The sequence below is a fragment of the Balaenoptera borealis genome, assembly GCF_965194805.1.
Source record: "Balaenoptera borealis genome assembly, chromosome: 1".
Classification (NCBI taxonomy): Eukaryota; Metazoa; Chordata; class Mammalia; order Artiodactyla; family Balaenopteridae; genus Balaenoptera; species Balaenoptera borealis.
The window spans coordinates 96,731,564-96,758,800 of record NC_138860.1 but is presented as its reverse complement, the minus strand read 5'-3'; the positions used below and the strand labels follow the sequence as shown (position 1 = coordinate 96,758,800).

Here is a 27,237-nt window from a genome sequence, read left to right as displayed (position 1 = left end):
TCCAATACCCAGGAACAGGGACTTCAGGCTCCAGGGAGGATTTGCAAACCACAACTCCCCCTGCCAGATGGAAACAAGCACACAGCCTGGGGTGGAGAGAGCAGGTTCAGGCCAGCTTGGCCTCTGAAAACATGGTCCGCCCCTGGCCAGGCACTGTCCCTCTGCTGTTTCCTCGTGGGTAACAGCTCAGTCCTGACACCCTGTCCTGGCACTGACTTTCTCTGTCTGAACAGATTAGGGGAGGGAACATGAGCCAAGGGCCAGCACTTCCAGAAAGATCTCTGAGCTAACATGGCACAAGAGGCCCATGCTCAGACTAGGAGTTCTGGACTCTTTGCTCTTTTGTTCAACACATATATATGGCATCTAAAAAAAAAAAAATGGTTATGAAGAACCTAGGGGCAAGACGGAAATAAAGACACAGACGTACTACAGAATGGACTTGAGGATACGGGGAGGGGGAAGGGTAAGCTGGGACAAAGTGAGAGAGTAGCATGGACATATATACACTATCAAACGTAAAATAGATAGCTAAAGGGAAGCAGCCGCATAGCACAGGGAGATCAGCTCGGTTCTTTGTGACCACATAGAGGGGTGGGATAGGGAGGGTGGGAGGGAGGGAGACGCAAGAGAGAAGAGATATGGGAACATATGTATATGTATAGCTGATTCACTTTGTTATAAAGCAGAAACTAACACACCATTGTAAAGCAATTATACTCCAATAAAGATGTTTTAAAAAATAAATAAATAAAATAAAAGTCGTGTTATCTTGGGTCCTCTCCCAGAGATTCTGATTGAATTGGTCTGAGGTGGATATCAGGCATAAAAATGTTTCATGTGCTGCCAGAGCACAACCACTGCTCTAATCTCTCCTCCCTGGGCCCCTCTGGCCCTTCACTGTGTCCTGTCTCACCTCTACCTAATCCAGGCCCCTGAGTCCCAGGATGCTTCTTAGGCACCAACAAGCTTATGAAGCCTGGCACCCCTGGACTGAGAGACATTGCAGGGCTGGGACCCACCACACTCAACAACCCACAGCAACAGCTTCCCCATCTCCATGTTCTGAGAGCTGTAGGTCTAGACATGGAACCCCTTTACATGCGCTTCCCCAGGTATGACCCTGGGACAGCACTGGGATAGCCCAGCTAAACACACACAAAACCAGGGACAGTGACTAATGGGCAGCTGCCCCAGAGTCACAGTGACCCCAGCATCTCCTGTCCTCCCGCCCAGCAGAGCTATAGCTCTCAGATCCAACAAAGCAACAAATCCCTCTGACACTGGCACAGAGTGGGTGTCCACCATGGGCCCTGGCGAGGGCAGGGTGGTACTCAGCCACTCTTCCTGGAATTCAGTGGACTGAGTATGAGGAAGAAACACTGAAGGGCAGCAGTAATTCTATTGTTTTAAGATTAGTGGTTTAGGAAAGCTGTGTAATGTAAAGTTAAAAAGCACAAGACATGGACTCAGGCAGGCCAAAGTCTGAATCCTAGTGTCAAAAATTAGAAGTTTTATCATCTTAGACAGTTACTTAGCCCTTTGAGCTTCAGCTTCCACACTTGTAAAATGGAGATAACACTTGAACTTACCTCATAGGGTTTTATACGTATTAAAGAGATAATGTGTCACTTCGTCCCAGCATTGACATATACACACTACCAAATGTAAAATAGATAGCTAGTGGGAAGCAGACGCATCACAAGGGTAGATCAGCTCAGTGCTTTGTGACCACCTAGAGGGGTGGGATAAGGAGGGTGGGAGGGAGACGCAAGAGGGAGAGGATATGGGGACATATGCATACATATAGCTGATTCACTTTGTTATACAGCAGAAACTAACACAACATTGTAAAGCAATCATACTCCAATAAAGACGTTAAAAAAAAAAAGAGATAATGTGTGAAAAACTGTTAGTTCAGTGCTTTGCATATAGTAAGGTATAGTAAGGTCAATGGTAGCAGGTATTAGTGATACCATAAGTGTTTCCCCGAGAGCAGGGTTCTCAAACTCAAATGCTGACAGGCAGGTAATGTAAATCAGTGTAGTGGACACAATAGAATAGTTCACTTTCCACTTAATTGGAAGAATAACAGTTCAAGCTCAGTGATACATTTCAACTAACATGAAGCCTCTTGGTCAGGAGACAGCAGAGATTGGTATGAACAGGGACAGCACCCTGAGTAGCCACTAATTTCTGCCTTGCAGTGAAATAGAACCAATCTTTTGGAGGATTCTTCAATTTCTCAAGAGAAGAAAAAAATCTGAATTTTTGTATGAGCCAACAGTGTTTGAGCCAGTATATGAGCCAATGGTGACACTGTCATGAGAAGTGTCATGAACCTAAGGAATATAATGAATCCAATTCTGGACACCAGGAATTTTAAAATATACAACAATAATACAGCAATAATATGAAGGATACAACAATTTATGAAGGATAAATAACATAGGTCTATACTCCAATGATCCATCAGCTTTCTTTTCTGCTACAGAGGCTCTCAGACCATGAGAAGGTCCCATATTTCAGGGTGTGAACCTCAATCATGGGGGACCAGAAACTGGATGTTCTCAGTGTATCCACTATGCCCGTCCTCTTGGAGAGTCACACAGCTGACCTAATCCACACGCCACTGAGGTGCTAACCAGATATCAATATAATAAATGACACTGGCAAATAACAATGGCTAGTGGTTGAATTCACTTCATTTCCAATATGAAGAAACTAGGAAAGTTTAATTTGTATCAGCAGGTTGCTTGGATATCATGCAGTAAGAACAATAAGTTGGTATAGAATGTTTAGGGCAAGGATATTTCACTGAAACTTGGGAAAGCCAGAGAATACCCCACCCAACAGAGGCTGTATCTCCATTTGTTCAGCCCTCTTTGCCTTCCTTTATGTATTCAATGAATATTCACTCAGCACAGGCCAGTCCCTGATAGACACCCTAGGTATGTGGTGATGAAGACAGTTTCTGCTCAAGGAGCTTCTAGTTTAGTGAACACATGGATCACACTCCTCAGAGCCAGTGTGTGTCCCTCTCTTTTATCTCTTGGATGAGTGCAGTGGAAATCACATGAGTTTTGTTTCCAAACAACCTTGAGATCCAATTCCTGCTCTGTACTATCATTAGGTCTCACCTGCATGTTCAATGCCACCCTCCATACCTTCAGATAATATTAACCTGAATCAGGAGATAATTAAGTCCCTGAATGCAACACTAGATCAGATTTGGCAACATCTCACACCATTGGTAGATTACCCCTGGTGCAGTTTCTAACTCTACTGACCAAGCTCTTACTTGTTTCCCAGTTCCTAGCCCTTGTGCCCTAATTCTTGTTTCTGGGTCTCCACTTTGATTTCTCCTGGTTTATAAATTGTAGGCACCGCAGTTGGTTCCTAGGGCCTGGGTCCTGACTCATTCTTTCCAGGCTTCTGGTGCCATACTGCCTGTCTTTAAAGACCTCCCTGATGTGAACGCCTGTCTCTCTTTGCTTCTGAGCCTCCCTTCACACCACTTCCTGCCCCCCAGCTACCACATCACTGAGATTTCCCACGAGGTTTGCGCCTTTCCACCCAGACTCCTTCCAGGGGCACTAGCTGTTCATGCTGTACCCATCACAGGGCCAAATCTGCCTGCCAACTGAACCTCCTTTATCTGCACCTGGCTCAGTGTTCTGGGCTCCTAGTCTGCTGCAGTGGGCAAGGCTGGATCCCAGACCTCCCTCTTCCATCCATTCAAAAGTGACTAATGATGCTGAGAAGAACAGCAAGATATAACAGTGGATGCCCAGGAGTGCCCTCTGCTTCATTCAGGGATGACTGTGCCAAAAATTGGCAACTAAGCCTCTGTGTGTAGGAGATGATGAATAGTGAAATGCTGAGTGAGGGTCAGGTTGAAAATCACTGTGCCACATCGCACTGTTCACTCCCAATCCTCCTCCTTGGGTTCCTGCTGTCAAAAGTACAACTGTTGCTTTGTATTTTTACACACCCACCCAGATACTTAGAAAACACTCCTTCCTAATGCTCAGCCTGTTCTCATGAAATGAGAAAAGGCACATACAATACCTTTTAGTTGGCTTGCTGAAAAAATCCCCACTGCAGCACAACCTATTCCACATTCTACAACACTCAACTAGATGAAGGCAAGATCACAGACGTGAAGGGCTGTGGGTTTAACAAAGCATTTGACCAAATTTTTCATGATTCTCATGTGGAAGAATTGGAGAAGTATGACTCGAACAAAAGCAATTCGTTGAATAACATAAGAACACAAAGAGTGTTGACTCCAGATCAGTGTAAACCTGAAACAGCTTTACCACATCTCTAAAATGAAGGAGATAGACTAGAGCATTGTTTCCCAATATTTAATATAAAAGATAATTTTGGGTTGTACATTAGGATTTTTTAATTTTAATATTTATGTGCTTATTTTTTAATGTGTGTTAGAAAATGTAATTATCCAAAAACCCATGATTTCTTAGATATTATTTAAGTGTAAAACTTGAGGCAATTCAAAAAAGAATATTTTAATAAAGTAGTAAAGGTAACACTATTCATTCAATCTCCTTAGAAGACATTTTGAGAACACCACAATCCTAAACGCATCTTATAACCCAGCAACTTCACTTTTAGAAATTTACCATGCAGACATATCTGCCCAAGTACACAAAGAAAGTATGTTCATTGCAGGTTTATTTGTAACAACAACAAAAAAGAGAATTCCCAACTAACTAAATGACCATTACTTGGAGACAGATAAAAATGTTATTGCACATCCATGCAATGACCTCTTTCTTTACCTTTTAAGCCAGTGGTTTTCTACTGGGCAATACATCACCCCCATGGGACACTTGGCAATGTCTGGAGACATTTTTGCTTGTCACGATGGGGGCAGGGGTGCTACTAGTACCTAGTGGGTAGAAGACAGGGATGGTGCTAAATACCCTACAAGGCACAAGACAGCCTCCCACAGCAAAGAATTATCCAGTATTGATAATTAATAATCCCAAGGGTGAAAAAAACCCCAGTTAAAGCAGAGTTGCTTTCATTATTGTTCTTGTTCTTTTAATTTCATCACAAACCAGAGATCAGGTATCTACTTACCCCTTATTAGCCTAGATTTAAAATTAAACAACTGTTTCAACTATTGCAAAGTGAGCTCTTTTAGTGAGGATAAGTGATTGATTTATCTTTGTAGCCCCAGAACCAGCAATTAAATGGTCTGCCTTTGGAATGAATGAGCTAAGAAAAAGCACAGCCAAGGAGCACACTCTGGCTTAGAAAGAGGAAACTGGCATTGGGTCCAGTTATAGAAGCAGGGATTGTAACAGCTATAGTTTATATTACTTGTTTTTATCTTTCCATTTCCCTCCTGTTACTTTATATGAGGACACTGTTGACGGCTAATTGTTTAAGTTTAAGGTGAAAATATGAACAAATGAACATCATCCCATTATGATAAATAGCTGATGGAACTTTGGGCATCTCTTGTATTGAGGTCATGACATTTGACCTGCATTTCATTAGAGTCGTTAGAGTTAGAAAGCGCACCAGGGGTAATCTACCAATGGTGTGAGATGTTGCCAAATCTGATCTAGCGTTGCATTCAGGGACTTAATTATCTCCTGATTCAGGTTAATATTAGCTGAAGGTATGGAGGGTGGCATTGAACATGCAGGTGGGACCTAATGATAGTGCAGAGCAGGAACTGGATCTCAATCCTGTTTAGAAACAAAACTTATGTGCTTCCCTCTGCACTCATCCAAGAGATACAAGAGAGAGACACACACTGGCTCTGGAGGATGTGATCCACGTGCTCACTAGACTAGAAGCTCCTTGAGCAGAAACTGTGTCTTCATCACCACAAACATAGGGTGGCTATCAGGGCCTGGCCCGTGCTCAATGAATATTCATTGAGGACATAAAGGAAGGCAAAGAGGGCTGAACAAATGGAGCCACAGCCTCTGTTGGATGGGGTATTCCCCAGGCTTTCCCAAGTTTCAGTGACATATCCTTGCCTTAAACGTTCTATACCATTGTTTATACTTATTGTTTTTATTCCATGATATGCAGGCAACCTGCATTTCGGACAAGAGAGGACAGTAAGGGGCAAACAGCCTGGACCACAACAGATATTTTCCAATTGTCCCTCTACCTCGCCATCCTTCTCCACCTTGCTCTCTGCCCCTGCAAGTTAGTCTGTTTGGACTACATCCAATAGCTCAGTGGGCTCTGCCTGACAGAAGAGTACAGGGAGGAAGGTGAGTGAGGTCAGGGTGTTTATTCCCCTAGGGATCACTCCCTATGAAGTCACATCAAGATGACCATAACCCTCCTTCGAGGTTCACTGTTCCTCTCAAGGAAGACTGCTCGACCTGACTATCTCTTCTTCCAGTTTCAGGTAACCTCTCCCTGTAACAGCTCCACTCTTCTAGCCCTGGCTTCCTACACTAGCTCTATGATTCCCCTACACCACTCCCAAAACTCTGTAGTTAGTCTCTTTGTAAATAAACCCTCCTCAAATTATCTTAATTTGAGTGTACCATCTGTTTTCCTTAGGACCCTGACTGACAGACCATATAATCTTGGATCATGTTGCTTAATCTTTATGAACCTGTTTTCCCACCTATAACATTAAAATATTAATAATTATCTTTCTGAGTGTTCAGATTATTAAAAGTCTTACTTTAAATAGAGTGTTTAAAGGGTAAGTACTCAAAAATATAATGACTATTAACTATTTGCATTTTTTAGGTGCAACAGAAAACTCAACTAGAAGCAATTTAACCAAAATGAAAACATATTAACACTCACTAAAAGAAATCCAGAAGAAGTGGCTTAATCAGCACTGCTTAATTCAGGTGTTCAGCACAATCATCCAAGACCCAAGTTCTTGATGTGTTTCTTCTCTAAAGGACATGGCCACTCATACCTGAACAAAATCAAAGTCCTGTTGGTAAATATGGAGGAAGGAGGGAGAATAGTTATTAGACAGCCAACTGCGCATGCTACACTGTTATTAAAGTGTATGTTAATGAGCAGCTGCCCAACCTTTGGTGGCACATGAGAGTGGATGGCCCATAAAGACTCTTGGGGAAGGGGGCAGGGGTGGAGTCAGCAGAGCAGGGTCAGAACAAGACAGAAAATACCCTTCATAGAAATCAACGAAGAGGGGCTGTTATTCCTGATGACAGTGATGACTTCGCAGAAAGATTCCCATAACTCTGACAACAGCTTCCATTCACTTCCAACCTCACAGAATATGCAGTATTTTCCCCACTGATCAAGACAGTAATTGTTGGAGTTGTGGGGTTGCAAACAACAGACACCAGCTCTGGCTAAATCAATCAAAACAGGAATTCAAAGGAAAGCCTGTAAGGCAACTTAGAATCAATGGGCATGTTGTAGAATAGTCTTGAAACACAGGCAGTGTATATATGTCCATTCTCTAGTAGGTCTGTGTCTTTATTCCCGTCTTGCCCTTAGGTTCTTCATGACCACTTTTTTTTTTTTTTTTTAGATTCCATATATGTGTTAGCATACAGTATTTGTTTTTCTCTTTCTGACTTACTTCACTCTGTAGGACAGACTCTAGGTCCATCCACTTCACTACAAATAACTCAATTTCATTTCTTTTTATGGCTGTGTAAAATTTCGTTGTATATATGTGCCACATCTTCTTTATCCATTCATCTGGCGATGGACACTTAGGTTGCTTCCATGTCCTGGCTATTGTAAATAGAGCTGCAATGAACATTGTGGTACATGACTCTTTGAATTATGGTTTTCTCAGGGTATATGCAGTAGTGGGATTGCTGGGTCGTATGGTAGTTCTATTTTTAGTTTTTTAAGGAACCTCCATACTGTTCTCCATAGTGGCTGTATCAATTTATATTCCCACCAACAGTGCAAGAGGGTTCCCTTTTCTCCACACCCTCTCCAGCGTTTATTGTTTGTAGATTTTTGATGATGACCATTCTGACCAGTGTGAGGTGTTATCGCATTGTAGTTTTGATTTGCATTTCTCTAATGATTAGTGATGTTGAGCATCCTTTCATGTGTTTGTTGCCAATCTGTGTATCTTCTTTGGAGAAATGTCTGTTTAGGTTTTCTGCCCATTTTTGGATTGAATTGTTTGTTTTTTTGATATTGAGCTGCATGAGCTGCTTGTAAATTTTGGAGATTAATCCGTTGTCAGTTGCTTCGTTTGCAAATACTTTCTCCCATTCTGAGGGTTGTCTTTTCGTCTTGTTTATGCTTTCCTTTGCTGTGCAAAAGCTTTTAAGTTTCATTAGGTTCCATTTGTTTATTTTTGTTTTTGTTTCCATTTCTCTAGGAGGTGGGTCAAAAAGGATCTTGCTGTGATTTATGTCATAGAGTGTTCTGCCTATGTTTTCCTCTAAGAGTTTGGCCTTACATTTAGGTCTTTAATCCATTTTGAGTTTAGTTTTGTGTATGGTGTTAGGGAGTGTTCTGATTTCATTCTTTTACATGTAGCTGTCCCGTTTATGTTTTGGTTTTTGATAATAGTCATTCTGACAGGTGTGAGGTGTTATTTCATTGTAGTTTTGATTTGCTTTTTCCTGATGATTAGTGATGTTGAGCATTTTTTCAGGTGTCTGGTGGCCATATTTATTTACTTATTCATTTATTTATTTATTTATATTTGGAATAATGTATTTTAAGTCTTCTGTTCATTTTTAATCAAGTTGTTTGGGTTTTTTGATATTACATTATATGAGTGCTTTATTATTCTAGATATTAACCCCTTATTGAATATATGATTTGCAAGTGTCTTCTCCCATTCAGTAGGTTGCCTTTCTGTTTTGTTGCTGGTTTCTTTCCCCTTGCAAAAGCTTTTTAATTTGCTATAGCTCCATTTTTCTTTCTTTCTTTCTCTCTTTCTTTTTTCTCTCTTTCTTTCTTTCTTCCTCCCCCACCCCCCATTTTGTTGTCCTTGCCGGAGGAGGCCGATCCAAAATATTATTGCTAAGATCTAAGTCAAAGATCTGACTGCCTATGCTTTCTTCTAGGAGTTTTATGGTTTCAGGTCTTACATTCTTACATTCAAGTGTTTAAAACCAATTTGAATTTAGCTTTGTATATGCAATAAGATAGTGTGGCCCAATTCATTCTTTCACATATAGCTGTGCAACATTCCTAACACTATTTATTGAGGAGACTCTCTTTTCTCCCCCGTTCTGTGTTCTTGCCTCCTTTGTCATAGCTTAATTGATCATATGAGCATGGATTTATTTCTCAGCTCTCTATTCTGGTCCATTGATCTATGTGTCTGTTTTTGTGGGAGTATCAGAGTTTTGATGTCATATTTTACATATTTTTATTTTGCATACCCTTAACTAATCATTTTAGATGTAGATTATTTTACTACTTTTGTCCTTTAGCTTTCATACTAGCTATAGGTGGTTGATCCACTGCCTTTTTCTTTATGTTTGCATTTATCAGTGAGAATTTTCTTTCATAATTTTTTGTATCTAGTTGTGGCCTTTTCTTTTCCATTTGAAGAAGTCCCCTAACATTCCTTACAGGGCCAATTTACTGGTGATGAACTTCTTTTACAGTTGCTTCTCTAGGAAACTCTTTTCTCTCCCTCAGTTATGAATGATAACTTTGCTGGGTAGAGTATTCTTGCTTTTTTTTTTTTCTTTCAGCACCTTTAATATATCATGCCACTCCCTTCTGGCCTGTAAACTTTCTGCTGAAAAATCAGCTGATAGTCTTATGGGGGTTCCCTTGCATGTAACTAGTTGATTTTCTCTTGCTTCTTTTAAGATTAATTTTATCTTTAACTTTTAGACATTTTAATTATGTCTTGGTGTGGGTCTCTTCTAGTTCATCTTGCTTGGGACTCTTTGTGCTTCCTAGTCTTGGATGTCTGTTTTCTTCACCAGGTTAGGGAAGTTTTCTGCCATTATTTCTTCAAATAAGCTTTCTGTCCCTTTCTCTCTCTCTTCCTTCTTAGACTCCTATAATATGAATGTTACTACAATGTGATGTTGTCCCCAAAGTTTGTTAAACTCTCCTCATTTTAAAAATTATTTTTTCTTTTTGCTGTTCCAATTGTATGGTTTCCACTGCTATGTCTTCCAGATTACTGATCTCTTCTTCTCTGTCATCTAATCTGATGTTGATTCCATCTAGTGTATTTTTTACTTCAGTTATTGTATTCTTCCCAATTTGTTCTTTTGTATATTTTCTATCTCTTTGTTGAAACTTTCACTGTGTTCACCCTTTCATACTCTATGAACATTACTCTATGATCATTACTTTGAACTCCTTATCAGTAGATTACATATCTCCTTTTTGTTCAGTTATTTTTTTGAGGTTTAGTCTTGTTCTTTCAGTGGAACATATTCCTGTGTCTCCTCATTTTTTCTAACTCTCTGTTTGTTTCTGTATATTAGATAGATCAGGTACATCTCCCAGTCTTGAAGGAGTGGCTTTATGTAGAAGAATTCCTATGGGGACCAGAGAGCAATCACTTCTGGTCACCAAAGCCAGGCACTCTAGAGGTGTACCCTGCATGGGCCTTCCTGTTGTGGTGGTTCTATGACAGTTGTGGGTGTGCTGGTAGGTGGGACTAGGCTCCAAGCTGGCTGAAAGTGAAGCTTAGCCACAGCTGTTGTAGGTGTACTGGTGGGCAGAGCTGGCTCTGGGGAGCTGACTCAGGGTACAGCTGCAACATTGAAAGCACACTTCTGGACAGGACTGACCCCTGGAATATCAGACTTAGAATTCACACCCACCACCACATTCCTCCTCTACCAGGGACAGAGCTGGTTGTGAGTCAGCTCCCCAGAACAGGGAGACAGTCAACAGTTAGCATGCTTCAATCACCCAGTCCCCTTGAAAGAGACAATACTTTTCAGAAGAGAAAAAGGACCCAGCAATCTGCTGCTTCTCTCCCTGATTCCTGATCACAGGGTTCTACAACACACTTACAGCTCAGAAAAGCCTGAGTCCAGCACAGCAAGTGAGCAGTCTTCACTAACAGAGACCAGGAAGGGAGCATTAGGAGAGAAGAAGAAGGTTGAGAAAGGTAAAGCCCATGGGTCTCAAGACAAAACCTGACTGGGCAATCCCCAAAGCCCACTCTAAAATGATCAGAGAAGGTGGCCTGATCCCCACTTTGGGTTAAAGTCTGGCTACCACTCAAGTCTACAGTACAAGTTCCAAGGAAAGATAAAGGAAATGGAGGAAAGCCAGGGTTGACAGCCATCCTGGCAACTAACCATCCCATCTAGTTCCTCCCTGTAACTTTCGCAATAACCCAGAAACACAGGCTTTCCAACCACACAGCCCTACAAGCCCACAATATTAACCATTTTGGATGTTGAGCAGGAACAAGACCATATTTTAGCCATTTGCAGTCAGAGACCATACAACCCAAAAAATGGACTACAGTCTTAAGAGATCTTTCACATTCCAAACCTCAGCTACAACAGTGCCTGCTTTAAGGAGCTACCCAATCAGCTAATGCTATGCCAACACAAGCACCCCCGCCTCATTCTTCCTATTCATACCCACCAGGCCCTTGATGACAAAGAACAGTACCTGTGTGGGAAGAACACCAGCCCAGTGACACACTGGGAGTGCACAGCTGAGCTGAGGGCACAGCTTGCACTCTTGGTGTCCACAAGGGAGACAGTCTCATTCTCATCATCTGAAGGAAAGAGAGAGTACATCACAGAGGTTACAAGCATGGGCTTTGGACTCAACCAGATCTGGATTTGAATGCCCTCCATCTTGAACAAGTTAACCACTCTGAGCATCAGTTTCCTCTTTGGTAAAGTAGGAATAATTGGTCATTTGGGGGTTGTGGAAATTAAATTAATGGATGACATAATTGTTATCACAAACTATGTCACCATATACCCAGCCATATCACCACGTTAACACAACTGTCTCTACTATACAACAGTATTCCCTATGTAACAATCTACTTGCTTTGTGGCCCACTGACTTCTAGCCATGAATACAAGAGCCACAGCAAACAGTCAGGAATCAAATCTACGAGGACAACAATCATCATGTTCTCCAAAGCTAAACTAAAGCCACTTTTGGATCATCCCACCTCCCTGCACCCCCATGAATATAATTCACCTTGCGCCCGAGTGTGCTGATGAGGCTGAGCAGCCAGAGTCTCGAATTATGGAGTCAGCTCTCTCGCTCATCCTCCCCTTCCCAGAGTCAACACACAGTTCGACATGCTGCCTTACCAAAGACAAAGACTTCACTCTGCTGAGGATGCCAAGCCAGGGAGGCGGGAAGGTAGCCAGAGGCACTGCAGCCTGCAAAGGGGAGAAGAGGGGTCTGGAACAAGACTCCGAGCCCAGCTCTGAGCCGAAGCTTCTCAAGCGAAGTCACTCGAAATCCCAGGAGCACCTTTATTCAGTTTCCCAAGTCCTGCTAAGGCAGTCCTGTCCTCATCCTTGACCCTCACAACCTACATCAACCCATCAGCCTCCTGCCCTTTCCAGACATGAGTCACGGGCAAGTTTCAAAACAAAGCATGAAGATAACAACTCTGGCCCCTTTGTTCACCCATCCAGGAAATGTAAATGACCCACCCAGGAACCAGCCCTTCCTCTTGGGACCCACTGCATGAAATGGGGTCAGCAGAACTTTAGTGGGAAGAAAACAATTTTGTCACTGGTGTCAAAGTGACTGGGCATCTGGCACCTTCACCTTTGACTCTGGCCAAGGAAAGCTTCTTCCAGGTGGATTCCTAGTACCATCTAAAACAAAACAGCCAAGGCTAGGACTGAAAAGGAAAGAGCATGCACTCATCTCGGTATGAATTCAGAACCATTTGCTGAGCAAGGTCCCAAATCTTGATGCTAAGAAGCAAAAGGAAACAGAAACTTAATGTTGACCTACACTGTCTACATAAAAACATGTGTTCAAACAAGAAATTCCTTTAACAGACACATCCTATGTCTTTGCCTACTGGACATCTGATACAGCCTATTTTTACAGTAGATTGCAAAATCTCTAAGGAAACCTTATAGACATGTCATAATTAGTCACTGGGTTCTTATAATAGGTCCAAAACATTACTTATTGAGGCCAGTATGACGCTAAAGACACACAAAGGAGGCCTAGAGACTCGATGGGAGCAGGGACCCACCAGAAGTCTTTGCTACCACTGACGGCTTGTGTGCCAGAGCTCAGGGCACTGACTGTAGACATGATGTCATCATGCTTATACTTGCAGAACTTGCTGACAATGAGTGTCGAATTCTCATCCAGCTCCCACAATTCAACAGCACCTGTTGGAAGTGGGGAAGAGGGTGAGGAAAACAAGCTTGGATTATGCCAAGACAGCAATTCACTTCTAGGATTCAAGTAGTCCATTGTCAATAAACTAACAAATTAAGTTATTCCTATAAAAGCGAAGTCTGCATCTTTAGAAGGTTTAACTAACTCTCAAGCCATTTGGCTTTATTCTGGCATTACTGATGTCCTACTAACAGTCCAGAAAATTAGGTGGGGAAAGCTTCTAGAAAAAGACAGGGAAAGATGGAATGGCTAGTAAAATCCATTTTCCTGCTTCCAGTAAGAAAACATTGCAAAATAAGTTCTTAGGAGACAAAGATGAATCTCCACAATGATCTGTGTAGCACACAGTCCAGTATGATTAAATCTTCTCTGTTATTTGGACACTAATAAATATTTGTTGAACAATTTGAATAAATATCTTACAGAGTCATAAAAAATATGTTGAATAATTCAGTGTCTTCTCAGTGACTGGCTAAGTTCAAAAACCCTCCACATAGCTGTCCTGAATAAGTAGTGTTCAAGCTCAACTGCCAGAGAGGCTCAACCTTTAATGTCCCACATTTACCTTCCATGCAATGTCTGCCAACACCCAAATGATGTTTTTTTTTAATTCCAGAGTCTCCATTGCTGAGCCTGACATTCAAAACAAAGAAAGCAAAATGGGAAGAAACGGAAAGATACAGGTAGTACAGATTGGACATTCTTTTCTCTGAGGTGCTCATTCAAATTTTTACCCATTTTTAAAATTAGGTTCTATTTCTTACCGTTTAATGTTACTTCTCTCTCCCTTCCCCCCGCCCCCACCCCCGCCCCACGTATAGATAATTTTTCTGATGATTCCCTAACCACCCTAAAAACTCTACTGTTACTCTCCCAGAGATTCTCTCAAACATTATGACCATACACCCCTACCAACGTGAAAATCAACATTGATAAACACTATCATTAAATCCACAGACCCTATTCAAATTTGGCAATTGTCACAACAACACATCTTTCTTATTTCATTCAGGAATACGTGTTGCATTAGATTTTTATGTTTCATCAATATCCCTCAGTCTGAAGTAATTCCTCAGCCTTTTTATGTCCCTCATATCCTTGGTACACATAAAGTCACTTTGTTTTTGCTAGTTCACACTCTCCTGGGCTCCTGGCCCTGGAGGTGCAGGTTCCCACCCAACGTGGCTCCGGGGCAGCTCCGCTTGCTGCGCATGTGTGCTAGGAGCCACTCCCCTCAAGGAACACCAGAGCTGGGGTTGCCGGCCAGCCTCTGTTTCCTAGGCAACGCAATACACAAACGCTGACCCTAGTGGCACTGGCACAATGTTCTTCAACAAAGCAGGTGAGGAGGGCTGAGTCAAGAGTAGAGGCAGGAAGAAGAGTGGGGAGACTGGGAAAGATCAAGGGGGAAAGGAGGGAAATGTGTTCACCCTCCTCCTTGGATTGGTCACGGTTTTGTTCAGAGTTCTGTCTGCCCAGGTCTCTGCTCCCCCTCCCCACACCCCACCTGTCCCCAAGCTCTCACTTAGACCATGGGGCCTTCCCTCATGTGGAGTTTCTCCTCTTTCTTGCTCTCCAGAGACGCTGGTTAACTACTCTTTTGGAACATGTCAACAGAGGAAGCTCTTTCCTCACTTCCACCCCCCAAACTTGTTGGGGAACAAGTTTCTCCCTCTTAGGGGAGTGCCCCACAGAGGGCCTGGATGTTACATAGCAGAAGATGTGAGTATTCACTTTCCTTTAAGTAGGTCTCAGTTCGCAGACTATCTAAGGGTACCTAAGTTTCCTGGAAGAAAAGCCCTGTGAGATTTGTGACATTCAGGGTCCCAACATGAGAAAGTGCCCTGGTCCTCTGCAACCAGCTGTCAGGGCCAATATCAGAAATTGCATTGCTTGCATTGCTCCCCTTTGAATCCCCACCAAATGCAAGCCTTGGCCTTATGTGGCCCCCAGTATAGTTCCCACACCATTCCCACCTACAAAGGAATCAATAGCTCCCCTTAGTCCAAACCTGGACTGTGGCTGTGCTGGTAGGTCAGTTTATGAAATCATATAATCAGACTGACAGTTGCATTACAGCAGATTCAGCTCTGTGGGCCTTAAAAAACTGGATTCATTGGAATGCGTAGAAATGTCATTCACTCTACCTATCCAGCCACGTTCCTTTGTAGAGTTGCCTGGGTTACTTATGTAATTGCTTGTATGGTCTTGATGCAGAGGAATCAAGAAAGAAAGAGCAACTTTGGCAGAGACGATTCAGGAATACTCTAAGTTCATTCTGTTTTAATAACTATAATGTTCTCTATGTGTGTTTTTTCTTTCTTTGTTTGTTTTTTATATACTACCGGAAGAGGTATGGCTTGGCATACAACCTCTCTAAGATCCCGACCAGTATAAAAGGATATGCTTTTGGAGCCAGAACAGCTGTGAGGTTTAAGCCAATCAGCAAGGTTAGAAATGGCTGAATGTACTTAGATTTTAGTGTGATCCATGATGCTGCATGTATTTGCATTGGGGAACAAAGCTAGAGGTTACCTAAAGGACATGCCCTGAAATTCAAGAAAAAAAGTCATTTAGACGAAAGCTACTAAGAAGCCTATATGAAAAGCTTAGATGTTAACATTGCAAATGTGTATGTGTGAGTGTCCTGGGAGAGTGGAAAATAATTCTCAGAAGGAATGGTACAAAGGCAAGGCTTCAGTCCTGAGATACCTGGTGTTAAAATACCGGAAGCTTTGTTTAGATGCATCATATTATCTTGTCAGTTAAAAAACAAATTCCAACTTCTTCACCCTTTTGTGTGATTCCTTCAAGTCTTCAGTATAGGCTCCTAATCTCTTGTTGGACATTTTCTTGATGCTTAAGCTTGAGAGGGATACTGGCTGTAAAAGAATCTCTGAGTGGGATGGTGGGATGGTGGGGGTAGTAGCTGCAATAGTTACCTTGGCTCTCTACCCACCATAAGTTTATTTCTACAACCTAAGCATTAGGTACCTTTAGGTAGCTGAACCATACCCTTATCTTGGTTTTCTACCTATTGTAGGCCTATTTCTATAGCTTGAGGTGGTTAAATCATAGCTGATACATGAGCAGGGAGAGGATGATTTTGTTTTTTCTACTTAGAAGGCTTTACATGTATATATATTGCCCTCTAACATATTGATCTTTTTCTTGGAAATAGGATATGACACCTTACCCAGGCATGTACCAGACAGTCGGTCCTCAGGAGCAAACACACAAACAAAATTTTGCTCCATTTAATGCCTTGTTGCCTCGATTTAGGACATACTCTAAGGACACTTGTTATCCTGGGTAAGTGCCCTTCTTTCTGGTGCACTTCAACAAAGAGCAATAGGAAAGGAAGTACAAAAAGGGGTTACATCCCAACTATGTGCTCTAAATAAGAAACTATCTATCTTTAAAGATTCAACCTCTTGCCTTCCAGGTCTCTAGAATTACAAAATTATTATAGAGGATAGTGATTCATTCAATAAATATCTATAAATGGCCAAGCAGTCTTGTAGGTTCTGAAGATTTTGCACTAAACCCACCATGCAAGGTTCCTGATTTCTTGGAGCTTACACTCTATAGAGTCCAGACAGGTGAGAAGCAAATAAACAAGAAAATATCAGTGGTAATAAGGAGAGTGACCATATAATTTATTAGCTAGTGTGTCACTTCTGAGAGTGAAAGGGGATCTTATTAATAATTATACCAAGACTGTAGCCATAAGCTAGGGCTGTCATGAGCACACCAGGTAGTATAGTGACCTAGTGATGTGCTTAATAAAACCAAACAAGATGATATGATATGGAGTGATGACTGGAATCTACTTTGGCAAGGACTGTCAAGATAGGTCTTTCTATGGAAATGACACCTGATCTGAAATCACAGTGATAAGACTAAAATGGCCCTGTGAAGATCTAGGCCTAGAGCTTCCCAGGCAGGAGGAACTGCAAGTACAAAGGCTGTAAATTGGGAAGAATTTGGTGTGAGGAAAAAAGAAAAAAGGTTAGTATGGCTACAGTGTAGTGGGCAAGGAGGAAATGAGAACAGAGGAGGAGGAGGGGCTAGAGTTTATAGGCCTAGTAGACCAAGGAAGGCATTCTCAGTGCTTTAGGAAGCCATTCAGAGTATGCGCAATTGTAGGGCACAGGGTCAAGGTCTTTCTTTTACTGGTGAGAATTCCAAGGATCAGAGAGTGAGTGTAACTCTCTCAAGGTTTCAGTAAAGGAGTAGAAGTGTTAAATCTTGATTCTCATGACCATTCTACGTGTTATTTCCACAGCAAAGAGTCTACACCAAAAGACAAAGTGTTATGAACAAAGGCAATACAAAATATCCCATTGTCAGGAAATTTCACATCATGGGCAGAACTTAAGCATCACTGTGGAAGATCTCTTTTATCATCCACCATTTCTGGGATCTTTTGGTCTCTCAGCTAAGAATACTGAGGTTCAGAAATATTTTAAACTAGAGTCGATTTTTACCCTCACTGCATGTCAAGACTAGAAATCTTGAACACTAACAACACCTATTTAGAAATACACTAACAGGCAAAGGAACACTATGCTTGCCTGACATTAAAATCTAATCAGTCTGTTGCCTTTTCCAAAGGAGTGAGGACTAGTTCAGGTGCACATGTGGTACTGATGAGGTTTGTATATGGTCACTAACTCATTCAACATAATATTTTATATTTTTATTTCTAGCCCTGGCACATATAACCCAGAGATAAAGGCACCCAAAAAAATCATCTGGCCAATGAAATTTGGATCTCCAGACTGGGCCCAGGTTCCATGTCTACAGAAAAGAACCTTGAAAGCTGAGGTAATAAGATTGGACTTCTGTGGAGCCCTGTATTTAATACTTCCACGTGTATCAGTGATTCTTAACCAGGAGTCTATGAATAAGCTACAAGAAGTCCTTGTTCCCCTGAAATTACTTGCACAATTTTGTGTGTATATGGATATAGGGATCTTTTTAGAGAGTTACACAATTTCACTTGACTTTTAAAGGTGTGTGTGCTGAACAAAAGTCACATTTTCTTACTTAAACCTCAAACAATCTTTTGTGGTAGTCCAAGATAATTATCCTCTATGATTGAGGAATAAACTAAAGCTCAGACGGATTAAGCAGCTTGTGGCTGTGACTCCTAAGCCAGTGCTCTTTCCATCACAACACTTGAGTATTAGATCATCAAGCGGCTGTAGATCATTCTGGCAAGAACATGGATACCAGGGACAGACTGCGTGGGTTCAAATACTAATTCCATATTTGCTTGCTGTGTGTCCTCTAACTTTTCTAAGTTCAGTTTGCTTATCTTTTTTTTTTTTTTTTAGTTTGCTTATCTTTAAAATGGATGTAATAATAGACTCAATCTGATAAAGTTATGAAGATTGAGAGATCGTAGAAAAGTATTTAGCACCATACCTGTAACATACTAAATGCTCAATCCGTGTCAGCTATCATAATTCCAGAGGTACCCTTTTTCCCCCTAGTGGAACTTTGGATTAATTCTACAAGTATTTATTAAATACCAAATGAATTAACATAATTGTGATAGGGCCTATGGGTAACATTCAAGAATTAAACACATAATCTTTGTTTTCAAGAAATTTACCAGCTATACTTGAGTATTTACCAAGAGAAAATAATTCCTATGATATATCCTAGAGTAAGATGACAAAGAGTAGATGTACATAGCAATGTTGAGAGACTCACTAAGGCTAGGCTCCTATGGGTTGGGGTTCAGCTAGGCCACAACAGCTATAACATACAGTTCTATTTTGCACAGCCAAGAAGACCAGAGGCAGAGGGTTCTCATTCTAATATTAACCTAGACAACATTCTTCCATTGCAGCTATCCACAGACAAAGACTTTAGAAAGCATCGGAACCGTGTGGCCTACCTAAGTCTGTATTACAACTGAAAAGCTGTGACTACCTTCACGTGTTCCTCCTGACCACAGACTCTCCAGGATTGAGGACACAGCTGCTTTTGTCCTTCTGCATTGCTCTGGCCCACCTGTCTGCCAGCATGGGGCACAGGGAGGGGCAAGGGTCTCATAACTACTATATGACAGCATAAAGACTAGTTCAGAGGGCTCTCTCTCCATGTGCTGGTTTGTTGTGTATACATGTAGATGGGTCAAGGGGGTTTCTACTGAGTGTTCAGTGGGGTGGCTTCACTTTACTGAAATATTTGTGGGTCCCTGCCCTCTAGCTCTAATTCCCAGGCACGAGTTTTATGTTTTCTACCACTAGCCCTGGTGATAGGAGACTGTTGGTCTACACATATCAAGGATTTGGATGGCTTGCTTGGCCTTGTATTTGGGCTTGCTGGATGCAGAGGATTCTTAAGGCAGAATAAATGTTTTAGGAGCTCTTCCAATTCCTGGACAAGATGGCAGAGTAGAAGGACCTTGAGCTCACCTCTTCTCATAAGCACACCAAAACCACAACTAACTCCTGAACAACCATCGATAAAAAGACTGGAAACTACCAAAAAATATTCTACATCCAAAGACATAAAGAAGCAACCACAACAAGACAGTAGGAGGGGCACACTCATGATATAATCAAATCCCATACACCCTGGGTGGGTGACCCACAAACTGAAGAATAATATCACAGAAGTTCCTCCACAGGTGTGAGAGTTCTGAACCACACATCAGGCTCCCAGTCTGCAGGTCCAACATCAAGAAGAGCCCCCAGAGCATTTGGCTTTGAAGGCCAGTGGGGCTTAATTGCAGGAGCTCCACAGGACTGGGGGAAACAGAGACTTCACTTAAAGGGTGCAAACAAAATCTCACACACACCAGGTCTCAGAGCAAAGGCAGTAACTTCATAGGAGCCTGGGCATGACCTACCTGCTGGTATTTGAGGTTCTCCTGGGGAGGCGGGGGCTGCTCATCCTGGGGACATAGACACCAGTGGTGAAAATACTGGGGAGTGTTCATCTGCATGAACTCTTGCTGGAAACTGACATCTTGCTTGGGTCATTAGCACCAAGACCTGGCCCCATCCAACAGCCTCTAGGCTCCAGTGCTGGGACGCCTCAGGCCAAACAACAAACTGTATGGGGATACAGCCCCACCCATCAGCAGACAGGCTGTCAAAAGACTTCCTGAGCCCACAGCGACCTCTAGACATGCCTCTTGACATGGCCCTACCCACCAGAGGGCCAAGACTCCCAGCTTCACCCACCAGTGGGCAGGCACTGACCCCTCCCACCAGGAAGACTGCACAAACCTCTAGATCAGCCTCACCCACCAGGGGGCAGACACCAGAAACAAGGAAACAACAGTCCTGCAGCCTGTGGAACTGAGTCTTCAAACACAGTTCGGAACCTACCCTGGGACCAGCTGGTCCCTGGTCCCTGGGAGATGAGAGGGGAGTGTGCTCCTGGGATACATAAGACATCCCCTACAGAGGGCCACTTCTCCAAGGCTGAGAAATATAACTAACCTTCCACATACATAAAAATACAAATAGAAGTTTAGACAAAATGAGATGGCAGAGGAATATGTTTCAGATGAAAGAACAAGATAAAACCCCAGAAGAACAGCAAAATGAAGTGGAGAGAGCCAATCTACCTGAGAAAGAGTTCAAAGTAATGATTGTAAAGATGATCCAAGAACTTGAGAAAAGAATGGATGCACAGAGTGAGAAGTTACAAGAAGTTTTTAACAAAGAGTTAGAAAATATAAAGAACAACCAAACAGAGTTGAAGAATACAATAACTGAAAAGGAGCTCTTCCAAGTGTCTGAGTTCCCTGTCATGGAGTGGGAATGTCCTGATTTGATTGCCTTTCCCGGATTCATGTAAAACTCACAGAGTCAAAAATCGCCCCTTTCAGGGACTTCCCTGGTGGCACAGTGGATAGGACTCCGCACTCCCAGTGCAGGGGGACTGGGTTCGATCCCTGGTCAGGGAACTAGATCCCACATGCATGCCGCAACTAAGAGTTTGCCTGCCACAACTGAGGAGCCCACGTGCCACAACTAGGGAGCTGGCGAGCCGCAACTAAGGAGCCCACGTGCTCCAACTAAGGAGCCGGTGAGCTGCAACTAAGGAGCCCTGGAGCTGCAACTAAGGAGCCTGCCTGCCACCACTAAGACCCCACGCAGCCAAATAAATAAATAAATAAATATATATATATATATATATATATATATATATATATATATATATATAAAAATCAAAAATCCCCCTTTCCCATTACATCATCTATTTAGTCTGTCAGTCATCATCATATTGAGTTCCTACCATGGATCAGGTAGTGGCAAGCACTGGGGATACAGCAGGAATCAAAATAAACTCATCTACTGGCTCCTTGGGCCTGGCTGAAGTATGAGAAGGACTCCCCAGGGAGGCTAGTGGATTGCATCTGTCCCCCACTCCCAGTTTTAATGATGCCCTGAAGTCTCACAAGTTACTCTAGGTGTGTCAAGGTCAGACCTCATAGGAACCACATTCAAAGTACTTATCTAGACATTGCCTGGTGTCTACCCCACCTTGTGCATATTTAAAACTTTGAAACCATAGATCTTAGTGAAATGGGCTACTGATGAGCTTAAGATTCAAAGTTAGAATTGTAAATTTTTTACACTGTTCATACCTTATATCCATAGCTCTCAATATTGTCATAACCAAATCATTCAGTGTTTTTATAAGCATATAGGACTTTTTGGTTTTCAGTCCAGGCATTTGTGGCTTTATTTGGGAATATGCAGATCTATGTGGGGAATGAAGAAGGCAACATTGAACACGTCACAGATTATGTCATGTATTGGAAGAGAAAGGACTTAAATGGGAGAAAAATAGTAAGAAATGGGAGGGGGATGGAAAAAGGGACGTTGTGAAATATCCACATTAATTTCACATATTTCTCTCAAAAGTGATTTTGTTTCATAAAATGAACACAAATTTCTATGAAACAGGCTACAAACAAGTGAAATTCTAATTCTGTACCCAGAGGTTGAGAAATGGTAAGCATGACCATATGTGCTGAGATCATTCTTCCACAAACACTCTAGTCTTTGGCAAACACTGCTAATCATTCTCTGGATTTTCAGCATAGAATTTAAGTAAAATCAATCAATTCAGATTGGCAGGGAGATCAAAATATTTGCCATCCCCAGGCTAGTCTGTTGAAGTCCTTTTCCACCTATTTACATGGATGTACTAAAATTCAGTATCGCTTTGGGCTGTGGGAAAGATGGTGCCATATACTTCAAAACCCAAAAAGGAAATTCAGCTTGGTTTTTTTAAGTGAAAAGTATTCCACAGTCATCAACCTGCCCTTCCACAGGCTGCTATGCTCAGAGCTGTCAGATCTGTGAAAGCCGGGATGGATATAGGATCTCAAGAGCAGAAGGGTAGCAAGATGACTTGGAGAGTGGAAGAATTTTCCCCAGGGCATTTTAGCCTGAATTAGCTGTGTTAGTTATATCATAGTAAGTCCAGAATCCAGCCTCACCTGTGTAAGAACCAGATGACCCTGCTCCAGAGACTGGGCACAGACTGAGGTGTCAGAAGTGCTGAGCTGGAAAGTCCTCCCATAGGTGGGGAAACCCATGATGAGCTTCTCCGAAGGGACCCCACTGTCTCTCCAGGGCTTCATGGCATATTCCTGCAGAAGGCAACACGTACATTATTCTTCACCAGTGTTTGTTCCATATGATTAACAAAGTCTAGCTAATTGTCCCCCAAAGAGAAACCCTGTTTTCCAAAAACCAAGGCTCCCAATCCCTTCCCCATCTCCCTTCTGCATATGATTTGTGTCTTTTCTTTCTTACACAGTTGCAATAACACATGTCACCTCCATCCTTGTTTCCTACATGCAGGAAAATATTGTGTCCTGTACATGTGCCCCAGCCACCATGGAAGTCATAGGTCATCACCCTGATGGGATCAAGGAGCTTGGAGCAAGAGATTTTGAGCCATCAAGATCCTGGGAGCATTTTCTTATAGACAATTTAAGAGCAAGAAATGGTAGCTGTGGAAATTCATGATGTCAAGTAGATGTCCATATGGCCCCACTAATGTGGCTTCCTTGGTGTCTCCAGGGAGCAGATTATCTTCTGTGACTCCCATAGGGCTAGACAGAAAGTCTCCTTTACTTCCTTGAAAGATTAAGGGCAAACCCAGAGAAGAGGGAAGGATATGTTGTTAGAAGAGTGTGTTTTAGAAACACACATCTCCAGGGCCATGGTAAGCACAAGTGAGTAGCTTTGTCAATAATAGTTTTCCTGATTTTACAACCTTTTCCAAAAGGAACTGCTAATGAGAATTTCTATTACATATAAGGATTTGCCAAGGTCTTGAATCTTGTTCCTCTTTTCCCCAACACCCATCACAGTGGCAATTTAAAGGAGTCAGCTCTTTGCATTAATTCCCCAAACTTCTTTGGCAATTGAAGGTACCAGCTTTCTCAACATTATGTTTACATAACTACTTGGGATGCTCTCCACCAAAAAGTTTATGAATCTCTGCTCTAGGATTTGGGGGCCCTGGGAAGTTCATCACACTCACTTCCCAACCTCTGCAATTTCATATCCTGTGTCAATGGTCCCTTTGCCAGCAGATACAGCTGCTGTGATCAGTAGTCTTGGGTATCCTGTTTCCTTAGCCTCTTCTTCAAAAGCCTGTAGCATTTCCTGGAGAGAACAAAGGGTGAATTTTTGCGGTTGTCTTCATTATCTCTGTCCAATAGTATGTACATTTGGGGCTACTTTCCAGCTTATAGCAATTCCCTTATTTCTGGAAATAACCCCTGAAATATAGGGATAGGTTCTGGCAAGGTGTAACTTAGACCAAAGAGATACAAGGACACTAACAGTCCTTGAATCCAAGTCACATTTAATGACAATTCTAAAGAAAAAGCCCAGGAACTCCTGGCAGAGGGTCTAGGAGCTATCTTGCCTGCTGTGACTTCACTTTCCCTTTTAAAGCTCTAGTCTCTCAATTTTTAATAGTCATGCCTCTTTCCTGCCTTCAGTCCTTTTCTGTTACCACTTCCTTAGAAAATTCTTCTTCCTATCTTTTGTATGCCTGGCTCCTTTTAACTCTTCATATTGCAGCTGAAATATCACTTCCTCTGAGAAGGCCCCCCGCCCCGACCATCCAATTTGCTGCTATCACTGCTGTTATCACCATTTGCAATTATTTGATTTTTTCTTTTTTCATTTTATTTGTCTTTCTTTTCTTTTTTTTCCCCCTCTGTATCCTCCACTATGCTGTAACCCCCCAAGAGCAGGGATCATGCTTGTCTTGTTCACTGCTCTATCTCTAGTGAAAAGCACAATGTCTGGATCACAGTAGATGCTTAATAAATACTTACTGAACAAATGATATAACAAATGGTTCCACCTCCTCAACTAAAGAATGTCCTCCTTGGGTTCCTTCAGATACCAGTATCCTTTCAATAAATCCTCTTTTGGCTTGAGTTAGCTAGAGTCTGTTTCTGTTGCCTGCAAACCACAAACACCTTCACTAGTGTACTTCCGAGGGCAGCATCCTTTGCTATCTCCAGGAAATGCAACTCTCACAGAAAATCTACTAAGGTACCAGCCTCTCTACAAGAAGACACAGAGCTAGTGCTTCATTCCCACCTTAATCAAGATGGTAAATCGCTGTTTGTCCTCAGGTGGGAGGGATATTCCCTGGGATATTCTATATCCCCTGGATATTCTATATCCAAGTCAGTGCCATCAAATCCATGTTGACGAAGGAAGTCAATGACAGAACAGATGAAGATTTTGCTTTTGACAGCTGTGGAGACCATGATGGTGAATCTAGGCAGAGAGTTTGTCTGTATTAACATTACAGATCCAGGAATCCTCCCCACACCATCCTAATATTAATTTTTAATTTGCATTTTATAATAACCCCTGTTGGATTTTTACATTTAAGATGAACTCAAAAATGTTAATGTTAATTAATGGATGAATATTTTTAATTTAAACTTTTTTTTCTTTGGTGTACCCATTGAATAGTATTTTTCTACTTATTCATAAGATCAAAGGTACATGTACATTTTCTTGTTTAGTGAGCTCTTTCAGGGGCAGTGGTTTAGATAACTATATTTCTTTGATTCTATGATGTTTGTTTTTTATATTTACTGTTCCCAAATTAAGATGTGATTTACAATCTGTGAATACATTTAATGAGACACTTCTGACACCACAAAGAATATGCTATTAAATATTTTCTGAATCCTGTATTTGAAGGTGCCTTAATATCTAGAAAATTTAGCTCCTCTGCCATAGTCAGCAGTTTTATAGTCTATAAACACATGTTTATACACCCTCAGAGGGGAGATCAAGATGACGGAGTGAGAGGACATGGAGCTCACCTCCCACCATGAACATATCAAAAACACATCTACATGTGGAGCAATTCTCACTGAAAACAAACTGGAGACTGGCAGAATGACTCTTATACAACCAAGGCTGTAAGAAAGATCCACATGTAATCAGGTAGGAAGGGAAGAGAAGTGATCAGGTCAGGACCTGCACCCCTGGGAGGGGACACAGAAGAGGAGGAGGATTGTGTGGGCTCAGAGATCCTCCCTGGTGGGTCACATATTGGACGTCCCAGCCCTGGGGTCCAACACCAGGAGGATAAGTCCCCTTAGGTGCTTTGAAAACTAGTGGGACTGGCAAGGAGCTATAAGAAACCTAGACTCCACTCTTGAAGAGTGTACACACACTTGCTAATCCTCAAAACAAGGCGGAGGAAGCAGATTGAAACTGCCTGGGACTCTGACCGGTTTCCCAGCACTGCCCCAGTGCATGCCCCAGCTTCAGTAGAGCACCCGCTCTGGCTCCTCTTTCTCTGCAGTGCAGTTCCACAGTAGGACCAGAGCTGCTATGGCCCAGCGGACCGTGTAGTTGTGAGGGATGTGGCTGGCTTGGACCCAGAAGGCATCTCAACAGGGCAAGGGCAACCATTGCTGGAGTCTAAGGAGGCAGTGGATCAGGATCAGTCTGGGATGCTGACTGATGCTGGGACCACAGCAGCCTGCGCCCCAACCCACACTGGGGTTCTAGTCCTGACATCACGAAAGGAGAAGGAAATGAAGACTTGGAAAGAAGGAGGGGAAAAGGAGTAATGATCAGGAAAACTGGAGTGTGGATAGGAGGCTGTGTTACTCCTTACCTAATTGTACCTGCAGCAGAAGAGCCAAGTCTGAAACAAACAAAGAAACAAAATACAAAAACAAGGAGTCCTCAGATGGGCTTCCCAATTAGGACCTGCTGCTACCCAGGAGACTTCCAGGATGTCAAGGGCCCAAAGGCCTTTGGATTTATCAGTGGCCTTTCAGAGCCCAAGGCATTGGGGTGGGGGGGTGGTATGTAGAAGCCTCACTGAAACAGAAGCCTGCCCTCCTCTCCATTCCCAGAGACACCCCATTACCTGTGGGAAGGAAAAAGGGCAAAAAGAGTAGGAGACTCACAGGCCCAGAGCAGCATCCTTCCCACCATGCCTACACACTGGCCACCTTGGGCAGCCTCTTGGCACAGTCCTTATGTAAAGAGGAGACCCCTTTTATCATTCTGAGAACAGCACAGCTGCCACCTTATGATCACAGATGCCCGAGGCTGTCACATTCATATCTCCACCCATCCCATCTCATCCCAGATTCATGAGAATCTAAGGGGAAGAGAATCCCAGGAGAGTTCCCTCACTAGCCCAGGCCTGGCTACTTTGAAAGAACTGCTTACAATTGGAAGCCTTAGCTTAGCACTGAGGCCAAGTCTCCCTGGGGATGTGGAAGCCCAGGGAAGGAATTAAGGGCACAATACTGGAGTGAGGGTCCCAAGGTAAGGGCCGAGAACCAGGAAAACACATTGCAGGGGGTGGTTATTTGCAATATTGAGTATTCATTTAAGGCATGTGATTTTCCTCCTATAGGGCCAT

The 27,237-nt window shown here is 42.5% G+C and overlaps 1 protein-coding gene and 1 long non-coding RNA gene across 3 annotated transcripts; one reads left to right on the top strand and one right to left on the bottom strand.

Moving 5' to 3' along the window:
* Window positions 1-6,600: 6,600 nt before the first annotated feature.
* On the bottom strand, window positions 6,601-14,070 carry LOC309623646. Its single transcript, XR_014241438.1, has 2 exons — window positions 12,130-14,070; window positions 6,601-6,955 (listed from the first exon to the last, which is right to left on the bottom strand). It is a non-coding gene; the product is annotated as an uncharacterized lncRNA (long non-coding RNA).
* Window positions 14,071-14,176: 106 nt separating this feature from the next.
* Window positions 14,177-21,463, top strand: LOC309623542 (ciliary microtubule-associated protein 3-like). Of its 2 annotated transcripts, XM_082380487.1 has the most exons (6): window positions 14,177-14,650; window positions 14,888-15,030; window positions 15,660-15,758; window positions 16,490-16,620; window positions 18,021-18,138; window positions 19,172-21,463. In XM_082380487.1, the coding sequence occupies exons 1-6, from the start codon at window positions 14,632-14,634 to the stop codon at window positions 19,238-19,240; spliced, it is 579 nt and encodes a 192-aa protein (XP_082236613.1). In that variant the 5' UTR covers window positions 14,177-14,631; the 3' UTR covers window positions 19,241-21,463. The 2 variants fall into 2 exon arrangements, with proteins under 2 accessions (XP_082236613.1, XP_082236612.1); XM_082380486.1 differs by lacking the exon at window positions 19,172-21,463 and having other exon boundaries at window positions 18,021-18,639.
* The last annotated feature ends 5,774 nt before the right edge of the window (window positions 21,464-27,237 follow it).

Bases quoted from the DNA above. Each gene is read 5' to 3' on its own strand.
- LOC309623542 (XM_082380486.1), top strand. The intron at 15,759-16,489 runs GTTAGAAATGGC...TCTTGGAAATAG, and splicing joins GGTTTAAGCCAATCAGCAAG to GATATGACACCTTACCCAGG. The intron at 16,621-18,020 runs GTAAGTGCCCTT...TTTTATTTCTAG, and splicing joins AAGGACACTTGTTATCCTGG to CCCTGGCACATATAACCCAG.